The 17,916-nt window shown below is 44.6% G+C and overlaps 1 protein-coding gene across 6 annotated transcripts; it reads left to right on the forward strand.

Annotated features, from left to right (window-relative positions):
• The first annotated feature begins 405 nt into the window (after positions 1-405).
• On the forward strand, positions 406-15,603 carry TRIM6 (tripartite motif containing 6). Of its 6 annotated transcripts, XM_034666462.1 has the most exons (9): positions 408-523; positions 7,840-7,973; positions 8,072-8,561; positions 9,025-9,120; positions 9,771-10,001; positions 12,496-12,518; positions 13,841-13,941; positions 14,214-14,240; positions 14,461-15,603. In XM_034666462.1, exons 3-9 carry the CDS (start codon positions 8,139-8,141, stop codon positions 15,021-15,023), a joined length of 1,464 nt encoding a protein of 487 aa, XP_034522353.1. In that variant the 5' UTR covers positions 408-523; positions 7,840-7,973; positions 8,072-8,138; the 3' UTR covers positions 15,024-15,603. The 6 variants fall into 6 exon arrangements, 5 of the variants coding, with proteins under 5 accessions (XP_011231727.1, XP_034522354.1, XP_034522355.1 ...); XM_011233425.3 differs by lacking the exon at positions 7,840-7,973 and having other exon boundaries at positions 406-523; XM_034666463.1 differs by lacking the exon at positions 7,840-7,973 and having other exon boundaries at positions 406-523; positions 13,844-13,941.
• Positions 15,604-17,916: the final 2,313 nt, after the last annotated feature.

Here is a 17,916-nt window from a genome sequence, read left to right on the forward strand (position 1 = left end):
TGCTTCTTCCTCTCCCACTCCCCCTGCTTGTGTTCCCTCTCTCGCTGGCTGTCTCTATCTCTGTCAAATAAATAAATAAATAAAATCTTTAAAAAAATTTTTTTAATGATGTTTTTGCAAAACGTACCATTATGATGCGAAGCGGTTATCTTTACCTACTAGTATAAGTTTGGATATTTTTATTCAGACGTTTTAATCAACAGGTGTACCATCAGTGTTCCTGAACACTGACACGAGGTCAGAAAACTCAAGTGAAGATTTGCAAGCACCATCTCTGGCGTTCAGGTGGTCTCCAAGGCCCCGAACCTGCCGCGCACAGGTAAGCAGAACAGCGCCCCCGCTGGCAGGTGCGGCCCCGGCGACCACACACACCCCTGGAGTGCCGGCGGCGCGGCGCTGGACAGGCAGCCCTATCAGCAGCCCTGGCCTCCCTCGCCCCGCCTCTGGGCTCGGAGTCTCTCGGCTGGGGCGGAGGTGGCCGCAGCTGTGTGTCCACGGCTCGGATCCAGGCCCCGGAGTCCAGGTTAGTGAGCCACTCCGTTTTCTGGCCAGCCACCGCTGTCCGCGCTGGTACCGGGAGTTCGACCGGCCCTGCAGGCTGGGCTGCGGGTTCGCGGGCGGACAGGAGTGAGGGAGACCTCTGCGGTTTTGAGTTGACTCAACTTTGGCAAGGGAGCTCGGCAGGCCAGGCTACTCCTGGCTCGGGGCCCGGGGTGGTCTGTGCAAAGGGTCGTGACGGGGCCGCAGGAGGTAGGGAAAGCAGCCCTGAAAGTTTTGAGTTCGGGAATGCGTGCAAACCGTGGGACCGGCGTGGATTCCGAGGTCAGCATCCCCTCCCCCATCGCTGTCTCTGCCCCAGGAAGTGACACCGCTTATCCTCCACCCGGGAGGCCTTGATCTCTCCCCGGGGAGCTGGGGGGTGAGGCTTCCGCCCTCGCCCGACCTGCGGGTCTGTTGCAAGGCCGGGCCCTCGAGCCCCCGGTCCTCACAGTCTACTCAAAACTACTGGGGGAGTCTTGACTCCCTGGGGGCTGCTCATTCTATTCGGTAGGCCGGTCACAGGGAGACGTCTGCCCTTCTGTGACAGGCCACTTGCTGTCACTCCTGGCAGAGGTGAGAGGGCGATAAAAGATGCGGTCCCCCCCTTTCGGAGCTCATGATGTTGATCATTTTATTTTCATTTCTTTTTCATCCTCACTGCGAATGAGCTCGGTGAGATTAGGGACAATGTTAAGTAAGTTAATCAGTCGATTTAGAAATGGGTGGTGATCCTGTGTCCACATTCCGCCTCTGACACTGACCTCTTTGAGCTTCCGGTTTTTTCTCCCATCTGTAAAATGGGTCGAAGTAATACTTATACCCTAGAGTTTTGGTGAGAATTAAGTGGAGGGAGAGGTTTAAACACACAGGCGACTGCCTGACAAATAGTAAATTAAATCATTATTCTTGACAAAGTCAACGCTGAGCTTTTAAAAAACTGCAGTCAGAACAATTTTTGCAAGAATAGAGTGGGGAACAAAATGTTAAAATGCACTATGATGAAGAAGAAAGAATATGACTAACATCTAAACAAGTGAAAATAGAACAAGAGTATTAAAAATTTGGAATTACACGTGGAATATCACAATGCAGGGAAAAAAATAAGAACTGTCCATTTAAAAAAAAACCTTGGTTAATGGCATTATCTAAAACTCAGGGAGAAGAAAACTTGTGCAGGACAATATTTTAAGAATTTGCAAAGTTATTAAATTATACGTTTCTGAAATGCATGGGATAGAGATTCTTTTGAAGTACATTTTAAAAAGAATTTGAACCTTATTATGTTCCAATTCCAATATTTATCAAGTGCCCCCTGCTAGATAATCCATTCCAGATAATAGGTTAAAGTAGAATATAACCGTACACAAAGGTAAAAAATACATCTTATTTTTCCCTGAGCATAAGAAACCAAACTCACTTAATGCAATTTCCACCATTTAGGTTTCTGCTGCATTTTCAGTCGCCCTCCCAGCTGGGGGACAGCGCTGCCCATCTTCTAACTCATTCTGCTCCCCCAGCCGGGGCTAGCCTGTAGTATTCCCTGCCCAGACACTGACTTTTATTCTGAAGCTATTTTGATACTGAATTTTGAGCTTCCTTTCTATAGAATGCTTCCGATCTAACTATCTGCCTATCCTCTGAATCTTCCGCCTTACCCCCCCCAACCTCTTTCGAGCTATTTTGCCCCCCAAATGGCATCTGCCGGGCAAGGAAGTGCCTTTACGGAAGACAGGGCTTCTGACCCGTGGATGTGCATAGAGTCACCTGGAGACCTTTATTGACTTGCAGAAACTGAAGGGGCCAGGGTGAGGCTGAGATCCTGCATAAAGAGCTCCACTGGATGCCAATGCTGATAGCGGACCACCCGACATTCTTTCTCAGGCATCTGCTTCTGATTTAATAGTTCCACCTGGTCCTGAATTTGGCCTCTTTCATTTGCAGATTTGATCCACAGGGCTTTGGGATCTGCACTCTTCACACAGCCAGGCTGTCGTCTCTCAGTCACTGCTCTTGACACAGAACTTCCTGGGAGACTGAATTGACCTGCCTTGTCTCCTCTGGGCTGCGCTCGGCTGCTGCGGGTAGTCAAGGACCTGCTGGAATCTGGGCAAGGGCTACTCAAACATGCTAACTAATTTCTTCCTTTCTGCAGCCTCAATTTTATACCCTCTGACAAGAGACATTAACTCTTTTTTTTTAAGATTTTATTTATTTATTCAACAGAGAGATAGAGACAGTCAGCGAGAGAGAGAACACAAGCAGGGGAGTGGGAGAGGAAGAAGCAGGCTCATAGCAGAAGAGCCCGATGTGGGGCTCAATCCCATAACGCCGGGATCACGCCCTGAGCCGAAGGCAGATGCTTAACCGCTGTGCCACCCAGGTGCCCCAAGAGACATTAACTCTTACAGCATCTTTTCTGTTCAAAAATCTTTCACTGTCTTGAATATCTATAGTACTGCATTAGGGGAAAAGAAATATAGAAATATAATGGGGCCACATACATAATTTTAAATTTCCAGTGGCCTTATTAAATAGAAGAAACAGGTGAAATTGATTCGAATATATTTTATTCAACTCAGTGCATCAATAATATAAAATATTAAGATGTGTAATCAATATAAAAACTATTAGTGTTATATTTACGATTATTTTTTCTAACAAAATCTTTGAAATCTGGTGTGTATTTTATACTTAAAACATCTCATTTTTGACCAGCCACATTTCAAGTGTGCAAGTGGCTGCCATATTCTACAGCTCGGTTCTAATTTATGATTAGACAATCAGAAAGCCAAGCCTTCAACTTTTCTCAATATGTTTCTTCTTTGTTTTTGTCAGCTCTAATGAGTTACAATTTACATCTATTAAATCAATTGTAAAGCATACAATTCTGTGAGTTATGTATACAGTTGTGCAACCGCCAACACACAAGTTTATAAAGGGCATTTTCATCGCCCCCAAAAGTTCCTTGTGTCCTGTTGCAGTTAATCCCCTTCTCACAGCCCTGGGTTTGGCATCCACTAGTCTATTTCCAGATAGTATAGTTTTATTTTTTCTAGGATTTCATATAAATGGAATCATACAGTAACTTACCTTTGGTATCTAGCTTCTTTCCGTTTGTATCATGCTTTTGAGATTTATCTTGTTTTAAGTATCAGTTCCATTTTATTGTTTGCTAATATGCCATTGTATGGACATACCAAATCTCTTCATGTACCAGTTAATGGTTTTATGGATTATTTCCCCTTTTTGGCTGTTACTGCATTGCATTGCATCTGTAAAGCAGAAATGCCCCATGGCCTATCCTGTACATGAAGGTCACGACCGGGACCCCAGGGCTAGTGTGATCTCGGTGAGGCAGTGCATTTGTGAGTTGGCTCTTCTGTAATGTCCCAGACAAGACTCCAGCTAGGTAAGCAGAGCACGTGGCTTACAAGGAAAGTGATTAAATGCAGGAACACACTCACTCACTCTAAACTTACGGGGATACATACATAAGAAAAATGTCTTTAAAAAATTCTCATTGTGATTTAAGACAATGGTAATATAGTTTCACAACTGAAAACTTCTAATAATGAGAACAAAATAGTGTTTTTCAATGAGGGCATCTATCTGAATTCAGCACAAACAATAAAGTTAGAATAAGTTCTAGCATCTCTAGTTGCGTAGAGAAGCTTCTAGCTTTCTTAAGTGACCCTTGCCCCAGGCACATGGAAACAACTGCCTCAGGTCAGGCTTTTTCACATTGTCCTTACATGCCATCTCATTAAATCTTGTTATGAATTGAAATAGTGGATTTTTCTCCTAGGTCTGAAAGAAGTAAGAAGAAATGAAAAGGGGTAAGAAAGTGATTCATAAATTCTTACAACAGATACTTAAACCGATCTCTCTCTCTACCAGACTTTGGTCTGTCCCCAGTAAAAATATTAGGAGACCCTTTTCCTCCTGGTGGCAGGTAAGAGCACTGAAGGATCGGAGAGCAGTTCCAGCATTAATGTAGCCATGACTAGTTTTTATTGAGACTGTTCTCTGCATTGGCTCAGGTAATTATCACAACTATACTCCTAGGAGAGGAATTGATCTCAGCAATGAGAAACGAAAGATGGAGCCACAGCTCAGATCAGGAATCATTCCCGTGTTCTAACACTAGATCAGTAAATTCAGGATTTAGACCTGGGTCTACATTACTCTAGCACCAGTGCCCTCTTTTCTGCCCTAGACTGCCAGGGAGAAGGAAGCAGCCTAGGTCTGTGGGATGTGCTGCCAGGAATGAAGCAGAGTGGGGCTGGGGAGGGAGCCTACAGAATAGCTTAGCAAGAGTGTAGGATGCTTTTAAGTGCGAAGAACAGGGCTATCCTGAATCAGCGCAGTCATGTCATGACCTGAGTGCCCTTGCAGGTGGTATGGGTAGCATGAAGAAAACATTTCCTTTTAAGGACCCGATGGGTCACGGGTTAATAACCTGAGATTTGGAGCTACATAAAACTGGATCATAATCTTTACTTTGTCACTTACTCACTCTGAGACTTTTGGCAGTTAAATACCTTCTTAAGAAATTCACTTTTCATATTCTTAAATAGGTGTTATTAAACTTCCATGATAAAAGTATTGTGGGATTTGCTTATACAATGTCTGTAAAGAGTCCTAGCCCGTAAGAAGTGATCAGAAAATGGTATTGATGATGATTTTCTGCCTTCCTATTTACTGTTCTTGAAACAAATACCTTCATACCTCATTATCTCCCCATACCAGCTACAGAACCATGCTTGACTCTAGGCCTCTCCCAGGACACATCTTATGTGCAAGCTGAGGGCTTGGGAGAGCCCTGGACTGGAGGTCACTGGTAGCCTCCCCCTCTTCTTTTTCCCTTGCATTCACTTTGTTTTTTGAGATAGACATCTCTTGCCATAAACTTCACTCTTTAAAGGTATACAGTATTTTTTTGGTATAATCCCAAATATGTTCAACCAGCACCACTAATTCCAGAATATTTTCACCACCCCAAAGAGAAACCTCAAACCTATGAGCAGTTATTCCCATTCTTTCTCCCACCAGCCCCCAACAATTAATCCATTTTCCATGTCTAAGGTTTGGCTACTCTGGACATTTCATATAAATGGAATTCTGTAATATGTGATCTTTTGTGTCTGGCTTCATTCACTTGGCCTAATGTCAAGGTTCATCCATGCTCTAGCATGAACCAATACTTCATTCCTCCTTCCTCCCACTTTGACACTTCTATCCCATTCGTGATTCCAAAATACTTCCCTGAAATGCTATAAGACCTCTTTGTGCCAGCCATCCCACGGGCACACATCTTCCTGGGGTCCTACACTAGGATGCATGTGGCTTCCACCACCCCACCTTTCCCACCAGCACTCGGGTCCCCTAAGACTCTTGTCAAAGTCTATGACAGGCCGTGGTGAAATTTCTTCAAATAAGACCTTTCTCATTTCCACTCCCCTAAAGCACTGGGTCTGTGTTCGACTTTTACCACCTTTACAACCAGATGTGTGGTGAAAGTTCTGAGGTTGAGGGTGGAGCCTTGAACCAGGACTGTGGACATGTTAGATTCTGCCAACTCTGTGGCTTACAAGATGTTCAATTTGATAATGTCACTTAACGTCTCTATTGCTTTGTCAAAGGGCCCAAAGTACTCCTACTTATTCAGAGTTTTTATAAGGGGTGAGGAAAGCAGGGGACTGTGATTTCTAAACCACAGTTAGGTATAAAAAGTTTGTAAAAGAGACAGCCTGTGTTCTCCTTTATGATTTTGAGGGATTCCTGTCTTACTTCGAGGTCTTTCATCCGTTTGGAGTTTATCTTTGTGTATAGTGTGAGAGAATGGTCAGGTTTCATTCTTTTGCATGTAGCTGTCCAATTTTCCCAGCACAATTTATTGAAGAGACTGTCTTTTTTCCACTGGATGTTTTTTCCTGCTTTGTCAAAGATTAGTTGCCCAAAGAGCCAAGGGTCCATTTCTGGGTTCTCTATTCTGTTCCATTGGTCTATGTGTCTGTTTTTGTGCCCCTTTGGAAAGCAGTGTGGAGGTCCCTTAAAAAGCTAAAAATAGAGTTACCCTATGATCCAGCAATTGCACTATTGGGTATTTACCCCAAAGATACAGACGTAGTGAAGAGAAGGGCCATATGCACCCCAATGTTCACAGCAGCATTGTCCACAATAGCTAAATCGTGGAAGGAGCCGAGATGCCCTTCCAACAGACAAATGGATTAAGAAGTTGTGGTCCATATATACAATGGAATATTACTCAGCCATCAGAACGATTACCCAACATTTGCAGCAATACGGACGGACGGGACTGGAGGAGATTACGCTAAGTGAAATAAGTCAAGCAGAGAAAGACAGTTATCATACGGTTTCACTCATTTATGGAACATAAGAAATAGGAAGATTGGTAGGAGAAGGAAGGGAAGAATGAAGGGGGCAGTAAACAGAGGGGGTAATGAACCATGAGAGACTGTGGACTCTGAGAAACAAACTGAGGGCTTCAGAGGGGAGAGGGATGGGGGAATGGGATAGGCTGGTGATGGCTATAAAGAGGGCACGTATTGATTGGTGCACTGGGTGTTATACGCAAATAATGAATCGTGGAACATCACATCAAAAACTAAGGATGTACTGTATGGTGACTAACACAACATAATAAAAATTATTATTGTTTAAAAAAAGTGTTGTAAAAATNGGGGGGGGGGGGGGGGGGTGAGGAGGGCTCTGTGAGGGACAGAGCTGTTAGAAGGTACAAGTGTCTTCACAGTAAAATGATTCTCTTGGGAAAGCTCCTGACAAAGGAGGTTTTGGATTTTCATTCAAACTAATATAACACTGTATGTTAACTCTACTAGAATTAAAATTTAAAAAAAAATTGAGAACCTGTGTGTCGACACTATTTCTGAAGATACAGTGATGAACAAAAACGGTCTGATTTCTCGAGCTTATTTTCTAGTGGGAGGATTCAGGCAATAAATATATACATTAGGCGGTGATAAAAAGGAAAATCAAGCAGGTTAGTATATGGAGAGTGATTGTATGGGTGGCCATGCTGTAGTTAGGCTAGACAGAGCCAACTGTTCTGGTAAGGGAGCATGTAAAGAGAATGTGGAATGAAGTCACTGAGTCAGGCAGATATTAAGGTGAAGGGTCTTTCTTGAGACAGTCACAGCAAGTGCAAACATCCTGAGGCAGCAGTGTGTTTTGGTGCTTTCAACACTGAGGGTGTGTTTTGGTGGGTGAGAAAAGATCAAACAGATGGTGGCTCACTCAAGGCTACCCCTCTCACAGGCTTCAGTTGGTCCCTCCATCCAGTAGGAGTGAAGGAAAATCATAATCCTTGTTCTACTGAGGATTGATGTCTAATAAGAGCTGGGGGTGAACAACACGTTTGAAGCTTGAGTAAGAAGCCCCTGTGACCCCAGGTATCTGACCTGTTTGTCCGGGATACTCAGCATCCTTTTACTCGCACTCATTTCTTACCCTGATCCCCCCCCTTTTTTTTTTTTGCCCATCTACCCAGGATTCTATAAGCAAGAAGCACGTTAGAAATCCCAGCTGGGCAGGCAGGAGCCAGGACAGAAGCTACAATGACCTCAGCGGTCCTGGTGGACATACGAGATGAAGTGACCTGCCCCATCTGCCTGGAGCTCCTGACAGAGCCCCTGAGCATAGACTGTGGCCACAGCTTCTGCCAGGCTTGCATCTCCAGGAACAGCGCAGAATCGGTGACGGGCCAGGAAGGGGAAGGCAGCTGTCCTGTGTGCCAGACCAGCTACCAGCCTGGGGACCTGCGGCCGAATCGGCACCTGGCCAACATAGCGGAGAGGCTCAGAGAGGTGGTGTTGGGCCCCGGGATGCAGCTGAAGGCGGTTCTCTGTGCACACCATGGAGAGAAGCTCCGGCTCTTCTGCAAGGAAGATGGGCAGCTCATTTGCTGGCTTTGCGAGCGGTCTCAGGAGCACTGTGGTCACCACACGGTCCTTATGGAGGAGGTTGCCCACGAGTACCAGGTAGGATTCCAGACCGAGGGAAGGCCGGAGACTGTAGCTTTTCTTCATGCTGTAATCTAATTTCTTTGTAGTTTTCCCATTTACCTGGAGGATGAACCTAGAAAATGCCCCCTGCCCAAGAGTAGAGACTTTATCTCTTTCTTGCTGCTCGAGACCTGCTCCACATGAATAGATTGCTGTGGGGGTAACTAGCGGCTTGGTGGATCGAGAGTGGGTGACATGGTGGCAGTGAGAGGAAAGTCCTTCATGGGCAGCTACTTTGCCTAGGAGGGAAGAGAATCAGCCTGCGCCCACGGGCTTTTTATGTGTCCCCCCAGTGCATAAAAGATCCTCAGGCCTTCTCAGTTCTTCAGCCCCTGCAAGACAGGCTTCCGAGGTCAGCATAATCTCTTCCCCATTCACTCTGTTCTGGGCACAGAGACAAGTTAGTGCTTGACCCTGCTTGCCCTGATGTTTCTTTAAGGAGAAGTTCCAAGAGTCTCTGAGGAAGTTGAGGCAAGAGCAGCAGGAAGCTGAGAGACTGACTGCTGTTATCATAGGGAAGAGGACATCCTGGAAGGTAAGAGAGATTCCTGAAGGTGTCCTGGGGCAGCAATCTGGGGCAGGGCATGGGACTCTGGGTCTTATCTCTTCCCTGATTTGGCTGGAAGACCTCTTTGCCTAATCCTTCCCTGCAGCCCTTCCAAGCAAGGGCGTTGTTCATGGTGTGGGGATAGGGAAAGGGGAGTTAGAGAATGGATGTATCAAAAAGGAATTCAGGTTTTTAAAGACAGTTACGGTAGGAGAGGAACCATGGCCATTGGCAGCCCACAATTCCTGATTCCAGACCTTGTTCTACAGTTTCAAGCTCTGAAAGCTCCTGGAAAGAGGTCTCACATAGGCCAGTCATTTCCACCTGGGTCCTGAATTGGAAGGGGAGGCCAACGCAGAGGCGTGGGAGGCCAGGGAGGTGGCTTAGAATCTAGACCTCATCCAGGAGCCACAGTCTGTCTTGGAGGCCTAGATAAGATAGCCTGGGGCTCATGGTCTGGGAAGAGCTGAAGAGAGAGCAGAGGGAAAGAACAACTTCTGCAGGACTTCCTTCCCATCTTCGTTACTCCTTTCCCGGTGAGAGCTGGCTGTGCTGAGCCTGACTCTCCACGCCCCCACCCAAGACGGAGACTCTCAGCTCAGCAGACGAGCAGCCCTTTCTCTTGCATGTTCCTGAAGAATCAGATGGAACCCGAGAGACACAGGATCCAGACAGAGTTTAATAAGTTGAGAAGGATCCTGGACAAAGAGGAGCGGCGACAATTGAAAAAACTGGAGGAGGAAGAGAGGAAGGGGCTGAGCATTCTTGATGAGGCTGAGACTGAGCTGGTCCGGCAGAGCCAGTCACTGAGGGAGCTCATCTCAGATCTGGAGCTTCGATGTCAGGGGTCAGCAATGGAGCTGCTGCAGGTGAGGCGCGTGGAGGAAGCCCCAGGCTGAGAGTCCAGGCCAAGGGAGACTAACTTGCCTTCCCTTCTTACATGGGACTCATGATCTGGTAGGGGCAAGAAGAAGATTTCTTTGGCCCTGTTGTGCCTCTTGCCTATTAAACTGTGCGGAGGTCTTGGGTAAAGCATATGATAAAGTACAAATGCTAGGGGACGGTCTCATTTTTATTTATTAAATATAAAGGGTAGTCCAGAAGTTTATTTGATACTGTGAAGATCTGTTATATGCCCTGATGTTCGAGAGCCGCGTTTCTGAATCTCAGCACTATGGCTATTTTGAGCTGGAAATTCCTTGCCAGGAGGGGCTGCCAGGTACCGTGTACGGTGTTCAGCAGCCTCCCTGGCCTCCACCTGCTGGACGGGTGTCAGTATCGTCTCCCCTCGGCTGTGACAACCAAAAATCCTCCAGATATTGCCAGATGTCCCTGGCGGTACATAATCCCCTCTGCCCTGGTTGGGATTCACTGGCCGTTTGGCACCTTTTGTCTCTGAGGCTGTGTTGGGATTTGTTGGGTACTTTTCATTCCAGTTGAGTCACAGGGACACACACACCAAGCTCAGGTACTTGGAGATTCTGTTTGTCATCGCCGTTCCTCCTTTGCTTGCAGTCTCTTCTCTAGGGCAGAATCATTTAACATGCTGCAATCGAAGTTTGAACAGGTCTTTTTAAGGCACAAAGAAGACTGGGCTGTGGGGGGTGTGTGTGTCCGCGTGTGCGCTGGAAGGGTGCAAGCCGTCAAATCTGGAGAGATTTGATGCAGGAGCTTGAACCGAAGTTGAAATCTGAGCCGGTGTTTTTACGTAGAGTGAATACTGTGACTATAGTAGAGACAGGGTGTACTTTGTAACATTCTGGAACCTTCAGGCTGTTCCTTACTTTCTGGTTGTCCTCTTGCTTTCCTCTTGGTCTCCCTTTGCTGGTAGAACAATCACTTCCTTACTTATTCTTGGGCCCTAGTCTTGGGGTCGTGGAGTAACTACATTCCACCTGTTGGAGCTTTTCTCACGTGCTGCTTCTGATTCCCATCTTTGTTTTATTCTTCTTGCCCTTTTTCTTCAGCTTGGACATTGGGTTACCCTGAAGCTTCTCCCTGTACCCGTTCTAGCCCCTCCACAGATTCTTCGAGCTATAAAAATTTTTCCATAAGTGCAGAGGGATCATCAGTTTATATGGTTGGCTCAGGCCCCTGTCTGGACCCTCACACCTGTTCATTCGTATGACTGCCCAGTGGGTCTTTTAACTTGGGTGCTGTTTCACAGTCAGATTTTCTAGAGCTCGCCCAGCACAAACACCGTCTTCCTCCTCTTCCCCGTATCTGTGTGACCTTATCGCATGTTAAGATTGGATAGCCCATGCAAGTCTGCAGCTTTCAAGTTTCAGGGTGACCCTTGAGAATAAACTAACTCAAGAGAAGGAGCCGAGAAGTGGCACCCGGATTTCGCCATTTGAGTTCCTCAGTACAGCCATGCCTAAAGGCTCTAGTGCTTTCCATATTCAAGCCAGTTTGAGTTGTGTTTCTGTCAAATGCCACTGAAAATAGCCCCAACACAGAGGAAATAGTTATTCCTGTGTTACGTAGATCAAGCCGTTGGCCATTTCTTCGGTCATTGTGGTGCGTAGAGTAGAAGTTGGGGAGACCAAACGGGAGGCCATGAGGTAGTTCCGCTCCAGGGAGGCCGGCGGTGGCAGTGATGACAGGGAAAGCCGGTGGCTAAAAGAAGGGGACTGGCTTGGTCTGAGATGGGACATCAGGGCGGATATGAGGTAGTTTTTAGGATCATGCTTTGTTTAAATTCGGTGATGCAATGGGTGCTGACAGCACTGAAGAAGATTGAAGGTCAGAGACCTCACGGTTGCAGGAAAAGTAAGGGGTTTTTTGTTTTGTTTTGTTTTGTTTAATGTCTTAAGTCTGGTGCCTGTGGCTCATTTGCTGGCGAAATGAGAGCGATCTGAGCAGAAATACAGATTTGGGAATCGTGAACGTGTGTGTCGAGATCAAGAAAACTGGCTGAAGTCAGCAAGGGTAGCTTGAGGGTGAGAAGAGGTGAAGTTTGAGAAATAACCACTTTTAAGGCTTCTGTATCCTCAGTACCAGAATGTAGTCATCTCAAGGACAGAAATTATGACTTAATCATGTGGGATTTTCTAGTGCTAATAAATGATGTACATACATAACATTTTAAACGCAAACACACACACACACACTCTCTCTCTCTCTCTCTCTCTCTCTCTCCCTTTCTAGTCAAAATAAAGGTACTAATGAATGAGTTGAATCATTTCCCAACATCTCTATGTAGGGTCTCAGGGACAGTCTGCTTTGAGTTCTCACTCTACTTTGTGGACTCCATTGTGGGTCCATCTTTATTCCCATCATACCATGGGGTGGTGGGGATGGAATAAGGAACATGGATGAGGCCTGTTACTCCCTGACTTAACCTTTCTCTTTCCTTCCTAGGATGTGAGTGATGTCACGAAAAGGTATGTGTAGGAGAGAACACAGGGTGGTTCCCTTGGGTTGACAAAAGATTCCTGCACCCATAGAGTTATCTTGTGGTCAGTGGAAAAGGAAAAAAAGAAAAATGACAAGGCAGGGAAGTTTTAGGACTGTGATGTCTTGAGTTGCTCATCATGAGAATTTTTGGGTTCCCCACAACAAATGGAATTACCTAGTTTCTATGGTCAGAGAATTTGGGTGATTTGCGGGGGATGGCCACAAATTGGGCACAGTCAGTCCTGTCCTTAAGAATAAAATTTGCAGTATCATTAACTCTCCTAGTATCCCATAATGGGACCCCTTTGCCACAAAACTCTACCTGTTTCCAGCCCTGATTCTAGTAGCTTTTAGTATTTTATCAGAGGAAAATTCCCATCTGTCTTTCCCAAGGACCAAGAATGAGCGCCTGAGGCATTTGCCTTCAATTTCCCTTTCTCTCTTGGCTTTAGAAGAGTCCTGCCTTTCTACCTATTTCTCCTCAGACTTCCATTTTTCTCAATTCCAGTAAAAACATAGACACGAGGTCTTGAGTAGATTGGCTTTGGCCCTGGAACAAAACATGTTCTCTTCTCTATCCCATGCCCTAAAATCTCATCCATCAAGGTGATACCTGAGGTTGCCCACACACCTGGTACCTTTAAGCTCCTCACAGACACATGAGATATAGAGCCTGTTGTCTTTTCTTAAGTGCTCATTCTTGGTTTGGAGTCAACCAAGTGAACCTTTTTCCAACTGGCATGATATTCCCAGAGAGAGTGCCTCCGAAAACACTGTTCTGCAGGGTTTTCTCCCTAGGCCTCTGGTAGATTCTAAGGCCTAAACTCACTCTTCAGAAGGAAGCCCTTTACTCAATACTCTCGGAGCCCCAGCACCAGGTTCCTGGTGTTCTCCCTGTCAACACACATCTCCAGCCCCTTACAGTAGACCCTTCAGATGTCACTGACATTTAAGCATTTTATATCGTTTTTAGAAGTAGCAAGAGATTTCCCAGGCATTATTTTATTTAATTTAATATAATCTTAGAATGTAGAGCTAGAAGGGGAAATTATTGTATTTCACAAAACCAAACACACTAAAAGGAGTCTTTGAAGGGTTAGATCTTTATCAAAGTTTGCACAGATGGTGAGAAGCTAGTTTCTAATCCAGGTCTTCTGGTCCCGGCACTAGAGCTCTTTGCAGAATGATGCTAATTTTCTTCAGGAAAGAATGCTGAAGTTCTCCCAGGGGCCTGGCTGATGAGCGGGACAGGTGTTGGAGGAACCCAAGGGCGGCAGTGTAGGAGATTCATAAGGTCTGTTCTCTCTAGAAGTGAGTTCTGGACCCTGAAGAAGCCAGAGGCTCTCCCTACCAAGCTGAAGAGTGTGTTTCGAGTTCCAGATTTGAAAAGAATGCTGCGAGTGTTCAGAGGTGAGGAGATTCAGGGGACAGCTCTTGGATATGGAATTATTGTAGCATAAGCAATAAATAGATAGAGAGTTGGTGTTTGGGAATAGCGGTGCAGAGAGAGGTCAGAGAGGGAGGGACATACAATGCTGAAGAAGATGCAGTTCATATTTAAGGAGGAACAAGATGGCTGCCTCTCATCCTCATAGAATTCCCTACCTCGCCCCTCAGTCAGTAAGGGAGACACGGCAGACCTGACCTGTGTACAACATAATTGACTCTGTTTATCATTACAGAACTGACGGATGTCCAGAGCTACTGGGGTAAGTGGCAGCCATGGCTTCTTTGAGCTGACACGTCATTGTCCTTGCTCACATGCTCCTCCCCAGACATACCCACACACACTCTTAGCTGTGAGTTGTTAATACCATCCCTCCATCCCCCCACATAGTTCCAGTTCCTCCACTTCTGTGTTTCCTCTTCTCAATGTCTTAAGACCCATGTACCCATCCTCATCTGCTGGTGTTGTACCTTTTCCCACAGTGGACGTGACTCTGAATCCACACACGGCTAATTTAAATCTTGTCATGTCTAAAAACCGAAGACAGGTGAGATTTGTGGGTGCCAAGCTGTCTGGGTCTTACCTGGAAGAGCATTATGACTGTGGTATCCTGGGCTCTCAGCACTTCTCCTCTGGAAAACATTACTGGGAGGTGGATGTGGCAAAAAAGACCGACTGGATCCTGGGGGTGTGCAGTAATTCAGTGGAACCTACGTACTGTTTCAACCAGTTTACAGACAATCGAAAAGTTTACTCCAGATACCAACCTCAGAGTGGATACTGGGTGATTGGGCTACATCATAAACATGAATATAGAGCCTATGAGGAATCTTCCACTTCCTTGCTCCTCTCCATGATGGTGCCCCCTCGCCGTGTTGGGGTTTTCCTAGACTATGAGGCTGGCACTGTCTCCTTTTATAATGTCACAAACCATGGCTTTCCCATCTACACTTTCTCTAAATATTACTTTCCTACCACCCTTTCTCCATATTTTAATCCTTGCAGTTGTGTAGTCCCGATGACCCTGCGTCGCCCAAGCTCTTGAACATTTTGCTGTCTCCACCCTTTTCTGAGCAGGACCCTTATCTCTGAGATTCATCTGTACCTCAGTTTCTCCTTTCTGAACTTCCGTTTTCTCATGTTCTCACATCCTTCCTTTCAAACATTTATTCAGTGCCAAAATATACCCAGAGGTGATAGTGAACATCCCTGACTAATTAATTACAGATCTTGGGATGGGTGGGGGGTAGCTTTCAACATGTTACCATTAAGCATGATATTAATGGAGTTATTTTTGTTGTTGATTCATGGGAGCAAATTTAGGAAGTTCTTTTCTGTTAATTTGCTATAAGTTTTTGTACTGAATGGAAAATTAATTTCAACAGATACTGTCGGTTATTATTGAGACAATCCTGTGTCATTTTTATTCTGTCATTGGAGTACATGGATTTGTTTCCATTTTTAAATGCAATACAAAGTCCTGAAATAAATCAATATTCTTCATAGGCAGTATTGGATTTGTTTTTCCAAATACATTGTTTTGGTTTCATTTCCATCTCTGTTTATGAAAAAAAATTGACCTGTATTGTAACATTGTTGTCAGGTCTTATAAAATGGAATAAATAAGCAAAGAAATTACTGTACTTTTGTGTAAGTATATATAGGATTGAGTGCTGAAAACCATTATAATGTTAATTTTGGCAGCTTTAAATTCAAAGAAAGAAATTTTAACTTCAGTTTTCACTACAACCTTCATGGATTTAAAAATTTAAGGGTAGTAATTGAAAATTTAAAACAATCTCCCAAATTCATTGAAGTAGAAAAAGGGGAGACGAAAATGATCAATCCACTACAGATTTTTCTCCCAGAATGGGAGGAAAACGTACAAAGAAAATACAAAGCACATTTCAGAAGAGAATGACTTTTTCCAGCTTCACCCCCTTTCTTTATGCTCAAACAAGAACAGCTTGTGAATGAGCTGCTGTGACTTTGCTAGAGGTGTTAGGTGCTTTTGAGTCAGCTGCAAAAGAAATTAGAAGGTGGATGTGAGCATGGAAACAAATATCAAGGAGTCGACTAGAGCTGCTTTCCAGTATGGTAGCCAAGAGCTACCAGTGGCTGTTGAGTACTTCAGATGTGTCTAGTCTGAAGTGAAGTGTGCTTTATGTATAAAACGCACACCTGATTTTGAAGACTTAATTTTAAAAAATAATGTAAAATATCTGATAACTGTTCTATTATAGATTGCAATGATAATATTTTGCAGGATTAAATATATTTGCAGGGTTTGCTGGATTCAATATGTATTAACTTCACCAGTTTCACTTTACTTTTTAGACGTAGATACTAGAAAATTTAAAATTACTATGTGGCTTTTAATGTCTTTCTATTGGATAGCTCTTTCCGTAATGCAGTTTCGATCCCTACCAGGCCCCTAGTGTAGGGCCAATATGTTCATCTCTACACATATCCCCTACCCCTCTGAGGTATTTTTTGTAGAAGAAGGTAAGGGCAGAGAGAAGAAGATCTCAACATATCTAGAAATCTATGATGTGGAAGATCATAGAAAGGGATCATGGTCAGAGAAAATGATTCTGCCTAGTCTGGTCCCTGTCTTTAGCCCTCAGTCTGTTGGACACTTGATGTTCCTTCGTAGTTTGAGGAAATATTAACTAGTTCATCCTCAGGGCTCAGCTCTGGTGTCTGTGGGACGATGAAGTACAGGTTACAGTAAAAGTCCAGTACTGGTTTGCTCTAGGGCAGAATTCTACTTGGGAGATAAAATTTGTGGGAGACCAGAGGCCGAATGCACACTCTTGGTCCTGATTTACATTTCAGTTGGAAGAAATATAAAAGGAGATAGAGCAGACAAATGGTTGCCCACAGAGCTGGTGGGGTTCAAGGATGAGAGATATTAGAAAAGAATCTGCCTGAGTAATTACTCCCTTCCGCTTATTTTCTGTGTAAGAAGTTCCAGGTAAAAGGAGTTAGCCCAGCTGTCCTCTACCAGCGGAGGTGTTCAGTGAATGACCTTAGACAATAAGGAAAGACAAAGTACGTGCCGGGATTCTGCAAATGAGATCTGGGGAAGGTTGTCCAATGAGATTCGGAGGAATGAATTTGCAGCCCTGACTCTCCTGGGGGTCTGGGCAGAGGCCTACTGGCCTTGACATCTTGGGCTTAATGTGATAGACTAACGTGCTATGAAAAGTAAATGCAAAAACATAATGGATCAAATGCTAAAGAAAGTAATTCCTTATAAAAATCAAACATGCTGTGTGGCACTGTTCCATGTGGGTTTCATGCACCAAGCTTTCTTCCACCTGGGTCTCTGCCATCCCCCAAAGACAGTATTGTCCTAAGTATCGAGCCAGAAGAAGGGGGAAAAAAAAAAAAAAACCTTGGGAGTCAATTTCCTTCTTAAATTCCTCACTTATATATGGAATTCATAATTTCTGCTCACTTTCTATTGCTGAGAATAGCTATGGGGACACACCTAACTGCAAGGAAAATTGAAAACTGGCTAGCCATATGTAATTTCATACAATCAAATGTCGAAGGAAAATAACAGATTTTTGTGGAGATATAGTAGTCTGTTACATGGGATACAAGGAGTGCCTGGAACCTTAGGCAATTCCTCTTTCTCATTACAGAAGACCCAGGACCTTAGCTTTTTTTTCTAGAACTATGTATATTCCATCCTGTAGCCTAAAATTGAAAAAGAAAGGGGAAAAGATGAGATGTTTTGCTGTCATACACATAGGCATGGGCTAAGTAACAACCATCTTTTTAAATTAAAGGCCAAGCTAAGATCAAATGGTAAATAAGTTAAAGGAGACAGAACAAGAGGAATGGAACTGGTGGAGAGTGTATCAGGATTTTCAGGAGGTTGGGAGACAACCAAATCTGGAATATATGCTCTGATCTGATTGGAGGGA

The sequence above is a fragment of the Ailuropoda melanoleuca genome, chromosome 8, assembly GCF_002007445.2.
Source record: "Ailuropoda melanoleuca isolate Jingjing chromosome 8, ASM200744v2, whole genome shotgun sequence".
NCBI classification, from domain to species: domain Eukaryota; kingdom Metazoa; phylum Chordata; class Mammalia; order Carnivora; family Ursidae; genus Ailuropoda; species Ailuropoda melanoleuca.